The sequence below is a fragment of the Otolemur garnettii genome, unplaced genomic scaffold, assembly GCF_000181295.1.
Source record: "Otolemur garnettii isolate 467f Iridium unplaced genomic scaffold, OtoGar3 scaffold00049, whole genome shotgun sequence".
NCBI classification, from domain to species: Eukaryota; Metazoa; Chordata; class Mammalia; order Primates; family Galagidae; genus Otolemur; species Otolemur garnettii.
The window spans coordinates 8,631,478-8,642,636 of record NW_003852444.1 but is presented as its reverse complement, the minus strand read 5'-3'; the positions used below and the strand labels follow the sequence as shown (position 1 = coordinate 8,642,636).

The 11,159-nt window shown below is 46.7% G+C and overlaps 1 protein-coding gene across 1 annotated transcript in view; it reads right to left on the bottom strand.

Moving 5' to 3' along the window:
* The window catches only part of SLC13A4 (solute carrier family 13 member 4), a 45,113-nt gene that overhangs the window by 27,326 nt on the left and 6,628 nt on the right, over positions 1-11,159 (bottom strand). The window contains exon 3 of the mRNA XM_012806236.2: positions 7-45. Coding sequence (XP_012661690.1) covers positions 7-45 — 39 coding nt within the window. The remainder of the gene's footprint in view (positions 1-6; positions 46-11,159) is intronic.

Genomic DNA, 11,159 nt, shown 5'->3' with positions numbered 1-11,159 from the left:
GCCCACCAGCAGCAGCGTGGTGTTCTTGAAGTACTCGGCTGCCACCTGTGGGGAGGCCAGCGCAGGTCAACCACCCCGCCCGGGCCCAGTGCCGGCCCACGCCCGGTAAGACTTGTCAAAGAGGCTGGCCAAGAAGAGCAGGGAGGCGAAGACTATTAAAGTAGCTGACCATGTTAGAACACTATTGAGTGCCCACTGTGGGCAGGCACTGTGCTATGCATTTTACAGAGGTTAGTTCACTGAAATCAGCCAGTAACCCCATAAGTAGATATGCTTTTTAAAACATAAACTCGCTATATCTAAGTCTGATATATCATTTTAAAGAACGGATATGTATCATTTTATACTAGTCTTTAAAGATTATTAGACTTTGTCTAATAATTTTAGAACATTAAAAATTTAATGTTTTTAGAATTAAAAAAATTATTTTCATTTCTACTTAAAATGTAATACATGCTCAGTATGGGAAACTTAAAAATATAGAAAATTTGAAGATGAAATTACTCCTAATCCTACCACTATTAATTCTTTGGCATATTTCTTTCAATTCCTTTTTGATCATTTCTATATAGGTACATAAGTGAGTTTATATAATATATATGGTTCTATAGCTTGCCTTTTTCCCATTTCATATCATACCCTGATCATTATCTTATGAGGCTTAAATTACTGGAAAAATTCATTTTAATGGCAGCATAATGTACCATTCTGTGTCCTATTAATTTTAATGGCAACATGATGTGCCACTGACTATGTCCAGCCACTTGCCTATTATTGACTGTTTAGTTTGTCTTCTTTTTTCCTTTTTGCAATTACAAATAAAGCAAAGAGTATTTTTCTGCATAAATCATGATCTTTATATAAATGTGGTTATTTTCTTATGATAGAATTCTTGAAGATATTTTAATAACTTAAATCCTTAAACATTTTTTAATATAAATAATTCTAATAATTTCAAAGTTCCAGAGAACTCCCCAAATGCAAGTAGCACAGGGAATCCCCATACACTATCTGGCGACGTTTTTTTCTGAACCACTTCAGGGTAAGTTACACACATTTGGGTTCTTTACTCCTAGATACGTCAACTTATATTTTCTAAGAATAGGGATTTTCTTTTCCATAACCACAGCACCAGTTATAAACTTTCTACTTTTTAATGATGAGGAAATTGAGAGAGAGGCCAGTTAAAAAGATATTTCATATATTTCAGCGGCATGGACCAAATCCTCCTCTGGATTCCCTCACTTGGAATGTTCTCTTTTTCCATCTCTGCCTGTATATTCCCACCACATTTCAAAGCCCAATTCAGGCCTGGTGCCCTCCAGAAAACATTTGTGGCTGTAGCCTCTGATTCCAGAACATTCCCTGTGGGCACTATTAATTCCACCTACCACAGAGCAGTTGAGGCAATGATTGAATTGCCTCTCAACTAAATTTTAGGTTGTTAATGTTTCCCTTCTGTATTTCTTAACACCTAGTAGAATAATACTATGTAGTAGTCATGTTAGTATTGTAGCAAAAGTAGATGCTCAATAAATATTCATCATACACATGAGAATTACTGCCACCTGGAGGAACCACGACAGAGATGGAGAGGAAAAAATACAGAAAAGTTTAACTTTGAATTGAAAAACTATTTTTTTTTTGAGACAGAGTCTGACTATGTCACCCTCTGTAGAGTGCTATAGTATCACAGCTCACAGCAACCTCAAATACTTGGGCTTAAGCGATTCTCTTGCCTCAGCCTACTAAGTAGCTGGGACTACAGGTGCCCGCCATAATGCCCGGCTATTTTTTTGTTGCAGTAGTTGTCAATGTTGTTTAAGCTGGCCCAGGCCGGGTTGGAACCGGCCAGCCTGGGCGTATGTGGCCGGCACCCTGCTGATTGAGCTAGGAGCGCCACCCTGAAAAGCTATTTTAAAGTGATAAAATAAGGACATCTTAAATTCTGAAAAACACAAAAATTGAACACAGGAAATTTAAATACAGTAAAATACATGGCATTTAAATTAATAGTATTTACATAATTATACTAGCGTTAAACTCTGATTATGGAATTAATAAAAATTGTGATCAAACTATATTGAGAGGATGGAGGGAGGATAGGAGGGAACAGAAGAGGAACGATACCTTCATCTGCTGTAACAGGAAATCAACTGATGGCATCTAAAACTGAGAACTCAAGAACTGATATAAGAATATCATATAGGAGGCCAGGCGTGGTGGCTCGTATAGTCCCAGTACTCTGGGAGACTGAAGTGGGAGGACTGCTTGAGGTCAGGAGTTTAAGACCAGCCTGAGCAAGAATGAGAACTCCCCCCTCATCTCTACAAAAGGTAAAGAAAAAAAAAAAATAGCCGGCTAAGGTTGGGAATCTGAGGCAGGAGGATCACTTGAGTCCAGGAGTTTGAGGTTGCAGTGAATTATGATGACACTACTGTAACCTAGCCCAGTGACAGGCGACAAACAAATGTCTCAAAACAAAACAAAAAACTATAAGAATATGGAACTTCATGCCAGAAGAAACAGCAGAGTTATGGACTGAGGGAGGGGTGGGACTCGGTGGAGGGAGGGCGGTGCAGGTTTCCACTGTAGGCTTTGCAGTATTACAGTATTCGGTTGTTAAACTTTGTGCATGTAACACTTTGCTAACATGGAAACCAAAATAAAGGCAACCTGTCTCATTTCCCCCTTCTCTCTTTTGCCCCATAGAAATTTCAGTATATCTGGTTGATGATGTTTCTGGAGGAGGAGGGACACCTGCTCTCTGGCCCATGCCCTCTGCTTCTGGTTACCCTGCTTCACGGCTGAGCTTGGGGTCTCCAATCTTCTCAGGCTTCTTACCTTCCCAGGCTACAAGGAGGTAACTCTGGGGAACAACTGGAACTTTATTTTCCTCTGTCCACTGCAGAGGGAAACCCACAGAAGACACAAGACATGGAAGTTCCTGGTGACGGTCCCTCCACTGGCCCCATGACACACAGGCCTCTGTGCAGAGTCTGCTACCAGGGTCACTTTCCCAGGAGAATCCCTGACAACATGTCAGTTTTCAGCCTCTTTGGCACATGCTTTTCTAGAACACCAGTTTGTCTGTAATGGCCTTTTAGGAGGCTCAGTGCCTAGATGACTGTGGGCTACTTTCCCTAGGTTGCTGCTCAAAGCAACCAGCAGGTGGATAGAGCCCTGCCTGAGCCAGGCATTCCACACTTTCCATTCATTTCCTCATTTGAGCTCCACAATGGTCATTATTAGTATTACTAATATTACTATTAGTGTCTCACTTTACAAATGAGGAAACTCAGAGAGACTAAGGAACATTCCCAAGGTCACTGTGGGGCAGAGGCCGGATACCAGTCCAGGACCATCTAATCTAGAGCTTACTACACAACATGCCACCATCATCTGATTCAGCTCCAGGGGCATTTTCTTGGTCTTGCAAACAGCACGGGCTGGCACTCATTTCTCATCTTCATTCATGCTCACAGTCTTGACACTGGCACTAAAGACCAAGGCCTCCCTGGGCCAAGGAAGCCCCAGGCCCAAGCTCAGTGGGATAGTGGCTCTGCACTGTTACCTCCCTGGGTGTTGGGTGGGCTTAGGTCTACTCACACACCTTCCTGCCCCCTTGCAAATGGTGCCATGTGCTTGAGAGACACAGCTGGGGCTCAGGATGGAGTCTGTGATTACAGAGGTAGCATAGTCAAGTGGGGAAGAGTGAGGACTCTGGGGTTAGCCAGGACTCAGCTGTGTGACTCTAGGCAAGTTATTCAACCTCTCTGGGCTTCATTTTTTTCATTAAAAAAAAAAGAAGAAGGTTATGTGAGTCCCTCACCTTGTAAGGTTGTTGCTAAGATTAAACGACACACGACACACGCAAACCACCTGTGCTGGCCAGTCACCTGTGGTGACTCTTCCTGTTGCTAAATGTTCCGGACAAAGGCTGGCCTGGTTGGAGAACCAGTAGCACACAGAGTGGGTCCAGGCACACAGCAAAGCCGCAGGGCTGCTTTTTATTTTTATAAAGTCAAATCCCACTCACGGCTGGTGTTTGTTAGCTTTCTAGCCCATTGATTTTTCTTTTATAGGAACACTTTGGAAACACAACATCTTCTGTTGTGCAGAACCCCTCGGGGACCACCAGAGTTTCAGGATTCTTGAGGACTATTGAAATCATTTCTAGAATGTGTTGCATACTTCCTGCCTTAGTTACCAGAACCCATGCGCTCTCTGGCCTCTTGTCAGAACTGTGCCCCCTCTCCCAGCACAGCCTGTGCCCAGCTGCCCCCGCATGGCTTTTGCACTGGGCTAGCTGTCCCTGCTGCTGACCCTTCTTTGGTCCCCCGGTCTGCATTTTAAAGTTTTTCTGTCTCATTCTGAGGCTGTTGCAGCTTCCTGTTGTGAGCCTCCTTGCCGCGAGCATTCCTTTCCCCACTTTCTAATTTCCCAGACTAATACTCTGTGAGTACGGAAGCCAGACACATGAAGCTTGTTTGAGTTATTTGAAAAAAGAAATTAGATGCCAAATGGGCCCTTCTCCCAGGAGTGAAGTGCATGGATTTTGTGACATTTGTGCTGGTAGTTTGATCACTTTTTCTGCTTTTCGGCTCAGTGGTTTTCCTCAGTATGCCGAATCACCAAACTTGGAGAACAGAGGTGTTTCTTGACTGTGTTCTAGACGAGAAGGGCTCAAAAGGAGGTCACCATGGAAAGGTTTAACAGAGGACAGCAGTGACAAGCCTGGGCTCTGGGGTTCAGAAGATCTGGTCTCGAGTCAGGGTCCCCCACACATGAGATTGTTTGCTGCTGGATAAGCTAATGAATCTCCGTAGCTCTGTCACTTCAACTTGTTAACTGGCAATAGTGATGCCACATGGCTCAGGTGATCTGCTGTGACGTGGGCCCCAGGTAAGATAATGCAGGGGGCTCTCAGGATGGTACTGCGTGCATCTGATGTGCTCAATAAATGTTATTATAATTAAAGAGATAAAAAGACATTAAAGGTTCAGGCTGAATGTGAGGGTTGGGATCAGCGAGGCCTGCATGACCAGGTGAAGGGACTCCGAGAAAAGAAATGACATAAGAAGGAACAAGACTGACTTAAAAGACCAAGATGCCACTGAGTTTTCTTGAGTGAAGGGTGACGGCATCAGAAGAGCTTCTGACCTGGCCTCAACTGGGCAGCAAGGATAGAAACTGGTCCCCTGTTAGTGAATTAATTGCAGGGGGTGTCCGTTAGAGGTGAGCGTTAAAGAACATTACTTTCTCTGGACACAGAATTATTTACTGCTCTCTAGTATTTTTTTTTTTTTATTTAGGTTTTTTAAAAGTTGGGGGGGAGCTTGTGGCTGTTCTAGAAGCTTGAGGAGAAGGGAAGTCTGGCGTTAACCTCAGCTCACACTTTTCCTCACTAAGAATGCATGATCCTCCTCCCCGGGGTGTCCCCACTGAGGGGAAATGGAGAAAGACCAATCGTGGGCCCATCCCTGCCTCTACACCAGGCCCTGGACAGGCACTTCCCCACTAGGAACAGTCTAAAATCCCACAAATCCCCAGAATAACAGAAAGGTGGGTTTTTCTGTTACTCTCATTTTGCAGATGAGTCAATGGCAGTTAGGAGAGGTTATATAACCCGCTCAAGACTAGTCAGTGTCAGAAAAAGGAAAATTCAAGAGAAAAATTTAGCTGTGACGCACGAAGACTGCAGTGGGGCACAAGGGTTGAACAGAGGCCTAGCAACGAACCCTGACCTCTTGCTGCCTGAGTAACTGGATTTGTTACCATTTCACTGGTAGATCCTGGTTATAAACCTGCTTGTCAGACGCAGAACATGGACAGGATGGAATCAGCCCCTCCATCAGGACCCTATGATGACCCACCTTCCACCTGCCTCAAGGTGTGTTTTCCTCGTCTCTTGTGTGAGCCCCTGAGCGCCACTCAGGATCACAAGAATGGACCTGCTGCTTCTCCACCAGCTCCTCCAATCTGCTGTACCCCACGGATCCACTTAGAAGAGGTGTCTCACTTCGGGACCCCTTCTCATCTACACTGTGTCTGCGGGCATAAGTCCTCAAACTCGGCTTAGAATAAGTCTAACTATGATTTCTCTAAGTTCTAGTGCTCATTATTCCACTTTTGGTCAACATTAGGGACGAACCTGGATTTAAACTTACCTCTCCTCTCCTCCAAACTTGGATCCCGACCCTTTCAGCATTGCCCCTCTTCTGGTTCGAGGTGGTGGCAGAGGAGATCCCGCTCCCTGCTCTGATCCAAAGACTGGCAGGATGTGTATGTTCTCTCTCGACACGGGCATTTGGTGGCATTGGGTGGCTGGTCCCCTCAGAGATGCAGCCAATCATGCCCTGCTGCTGGCTGCACAGACCAGCTTTCTGCAAAGCAGCTGGACATGGGTCTCTTCCTATGGTGGGAGACTAGTGGTGGTCTCTGGCAATGGACCAATTTTGAGGCTCTTATGTCCACAGAACAATTTTGCAGTGAAATCCTATGGACCACAGGTGTGGGCCCTGGGGCTGGTTCCCCTCAGCACTGAGCTAAGCCCCATACTACCCCATCCTAGTTAGCACAAGCAGGGCTCCCCAAGCCAGTGGGGTCTGCCTCTGCCCTTTCTTTGGGCAGCAATGCTGTTTCTGCAGGGTAGGTCCCCTGTCTGGGCTCAGATACCCTTCTCAACACTTAATTTGCATTCCTGGGGACAGAGATTTTCAAACCACACCTTCTGCCTCAGAAAACTACAGGGGCCATGGTGGGAAGAGAGGCTCTGAAGGGAAGGGCCCAAGTACCAGAGTTCTGGCCCCATTCCCAAACTGAGTAGGGAGTGCCCTTCCATCTGCTTTATATATTGAGTCTTTTAAGATTTGGTTTAAGGAGAAGGTTTTATTGCTTTAAAAAATATCTTTGCAAACCTTCTCCTGGGAAGTTGAAAGCAGACATGGCCCTGTTCCTGCCTGGCTGGAGACTGATTCATACCCCTGCCCCACATCCTGATTTCTTCTTTGGGACTGTATGAAGATGAAGGCGGTGGGGGTGGGGGAGCTGGGTTCTGAGCAGGGGCAGGGGCTGCAGGTCAGATGATGCATCTCCGCTCTGAGACACAAGCTTGGTTTCAGGAGGCTGCCAGGCCTGTAGATTCCTCCTTGGTTGGCTGTGGAGCTCAGCCTAGGCTGTGCCTGGGTGGCTGAGGGTGATGGGCAGCCTGGGACGGGCAGGTGGCCTGCCTGAGGCTCAGCCCACATCCCCACAGGCCTGTGTGCAGGACGGGGATCAACCTCCTGGTGAGCAGAGGCCAGAAAGACAGAGCAGAGAACAGCACACAAAATGTCCCTTGGTTTAAACAAATAGAGGAAGACAGGGTTGAGGCAGGGGGCAGGACCCCAGCAAGTCAGAAAGATCAGGAGCCAGCAGGGAGGCAGATTCATGACATCAGGCTCCAGCCTCACTCAGGTCACTCAGCTGCAGAGCCCAGTTTGTTATCCCAGCAGGAGCTGCCTTTACTCTCCTCTTAGCCTGGTGGGAGCTAGAACCTGCATGAAATTGGACTGGAGGCAGCAGGGCAGGCCACAGAGACGGCTGGAGGGGGCTGAGTGTGGGCGTGTGTGCGATGGCGTGGAGACTGCACATGTGACCACCACCGGAAGTCGCTCCTGACCCTGGCAGCACTCTCACTCATTCCCAAGCCCCAGCACTCAAACCACTGCTCCTAAGAGCCCCCAGGCACCCCTCTGTATGTCATGCTGACAGTACATCTCAGCTAACTAGACTGACACAGGGATTGTGCCCAGGCTATTAACATCAGGAGCAAGGCATTAGAAGGGGCTGGGGGGACTTGAGAGGCAGATATAATGACAGTAGCAAGTGTCACAATGTAGCCAAAATAATAACTCAAACATAGACACATACCTAACACACAGTGCCCAGCTTTTTGAGCCGCAGAGGGGAGTAACTGCTGGATGCTTACAAGATCATGGAGTCTTAACACCAGAGGAACTTTAGGGTCCAACCCATCTCCCAAGGCACGAAGCAAACTTTCAACATGCCTGGTGTGGCCCTCAAACTTCCAGGGCCCTATGTGGCCCTCAAATTGCCAGGACCCTATGTGGCAATCTATCTCAGAGTTTCCCCTGACCCGCAGTGGGGCGCTCCGTATGGGCTGTGACTTCTTTGGTTCTGGTGTGGCCCTTTGGGCCTGGTATGTCGAGTGAGAAATCATGTCCCCCTTACATCTTCTCTCCATTTCTCATGTGACTCTGGTTTCTGATTTTTGGCATCGTGGTGGCCATATACCTCTGGGTGAGCTCTTTATCCAGAAATAGATGCTCTGGACGTATTGTTTATTAATTCCACAGAAGATTGTGACCAGGGGTTAAGAGCTGCCCAGGGATTAAGAGCTCAAGTTCTAGAATCACACAATCCTAGATTCAAGTCCTGGCTCCACTACTCAGTCCTGTGTTACCTTGGGTATGTTACTTAACCTCTCTGAACTTCAGTTTCCTCCTCTGTAAAATGAAGATAAAAATGACAGCTGCTTCACAGAGGATTAAATGATACAATGCATGGAAATGACTCCCCTGGTGCCTGGCATATGGTAAACGCTGGGAATTTTGGCAGCCACATTGGTCTGATAGATGACTCAGACTGAGCCTGCATGTAGAAGCCAAGGGTCTTTTTACATGAGCTACCCGCCTTTACCCTTATTAAACTTCCTTTTGTCAATTTCAGTCCCTTGCCTCGCCCTGTTCATGTTGGTTCTGCCACCAGACATCAGCGAGCTCACCTGCAGTCTGTCAACATGCCTTTACGTTTTCATCTGAGATCTCGCTGCAGTCTGATGCCAACACTGTTACTCAAGATGCTTTATGTTCAGCTGTTCAACCAGCACTCAAGTTACTTAGCTGTGCTGATGGTCTAGTTCACGCTGGCTGCTCTGAGTGAGGAATGTTTTTTCCCCCTGGAAATTTTGAAGGCTCCAGGGAAGAAGTTAATTTATATTCAATAACTTCTGTTTAAGGGCCAAGGAAATTATAAAACCTTTGAAGAAGACCAAAACCTAAAAAAGTGATCAATGGCAAGCTTGTATACCTGGCGTGTAAACTTCATTCATCTGTAACATTCTCTCATGGGGAGTTGTGTAAATCATCCACAATGCCAGAAAATGCGGCCCAGCCACACAGCGTATTCTGTACCATTCCAGGTGGTTTACGTGTTCTCTCTACTAAAGCAGAAACTTTTCAAGGTCAGGAGCCTTTTGTATCATTTCACATCTCTTCTCAGCACCTGAGCTCTGGCAGGCTGTCTGATCTTGGCACACAACTCTTAATAGCTTCAGGCTGACGAATCATTGCCATAAATACTACTGTTTGTAAGTACTCGTGATGGTTAATTTTATGTGCTAACTTGAGTGTCCACATTAAACACTGGTTCTGTGTGTCTGTGAGGGTGTTTCTGGATGAGGTGAGCATTGTCAGTGGTGGACTAAGGCAGGTGGCCCTCCCTAGTGTGGACAGACAACCTCCAGCCCTGAATGGAACAGAAGGCGGGGGAAGCAGCTCATCTTCTCTTGCCCTTGGGCTGGGATTTACACCATCACTTCCCTAGGCTCTCAGGCCTTCGGACTCAGTCTGAATTATACTCCCAGTTCTCCTGGGTCTCCAGCTTGCAGATGGCAGAACATGGGATGGCTCAGCCTCCTTCATCAAGCAAGCCAGTTCCTCATAACAAACCTCTATCTCCTCGGTCTCTTTCTGTAGCTCTATCATCTCTCTCTAGCTCCTCTCCACACACATCCTTCATGTGGAGATGGCACTATGGACCTGCCAACAAGAAACACTGCGAGCAAGACCCATGAATGAGGGCTGCTGCAAGGATGGCATTGGACTGCAGACCGGACACAGAACATTATAAATCCCAGAGCATGTGGCTTTTGGTGGAGAGAGCACATGTCTACAAAAAGTTTATGTCTGGGGTGTCTGACGCACCACTGAAAAGGTAAAGACATCAAATAGGCTCAAAGGGAAGGGCTCAACACTCTCAGCTGAGGGCTTTGAGAAGGCTTTGCAGAAGAGGGTAATTGAATAGGATTTTACCAGTTGAAGGAATTGGAGAGAACTTCCAAGGTGGAAGAATGGCCGGTGTCATGGTAAGGGGATGGCAAGCACAAGATGAGCTTGGGGCGTGACAAGGGGATGATGTGGGGGCTCCCGAGAGCGCTGGCCTTGCTTTTCCCTGTGAGCTGTGGTGCCTGCTGGTGTAGGGAGTGCAGCTGTGGTTGTGGAATAGGCATTTTCTCAGCAAAGTTGACTAGCTCACGAAGGGCTAACCCATATCCACTACCTTATTGGCGTTTCCCTCTAATCTGAGCTAAGAAGGTCAGCTAAACAGTCTATATTTGGACTAAGCTGCTCCCTGCAGCCCAACTGCTAAATATCGCCACCAGCCAAAGCTACTTCATCAGACAGATGGATTAGGATTTTTCCCCTGACGTGATAAGACACGCTGTTGGCCTCCTCCAGCAATAGCAAGACATGTCCCCTGCTAGACAGTTTTCCCCTCTGACAAAGTTCTCTACTCTTGCAAACCATGGCCTCCATACAGGTGTGGCCTTCCTGCCTGGGTAAAGGGCTGACCCTTGGGTAACTGTTGCTTGGCAACATCTGGCCTGTGCAGAGGGGCTGATGGCCACGCAGGGGATTCCTGCCACAGGTAGCCGCAGATAATGACAGACATTGTCTGCTTCAAGGCTAAGGCACACTCTTGGCTTTGGGGCTGCCTGTACTGAAATACAAAGATTCAGTTTCTTTTCTTTTTTTTTTTTCAGTTTTTGGTTGAGGCTGGGTTTGAACCTGCCACCTCCGGTATATGGGGCCAGTGCCCTACTCCTTGAGCCACAGGTGCCACCCTAGATTCAGTTTCTTAATTGATAATTATCTCAGTTTAAAACATTACTTAGGATTCAATTCTTTCTAAAGTTTGTTCTCTTTTATACTATCTACTTTCACTACCGTCCCTACCGGCTTTTGGTTCCACAATCTTATTTTTATTTTCATTTGTTTGTTTTTTTGAGGCAGGGTCTCTCTCTGGCTCCTGGGCTAGAGTACAGTGATGTCATCACAGCTCACTGGAACCTAAACTCCTGGGCTCAAGCCATC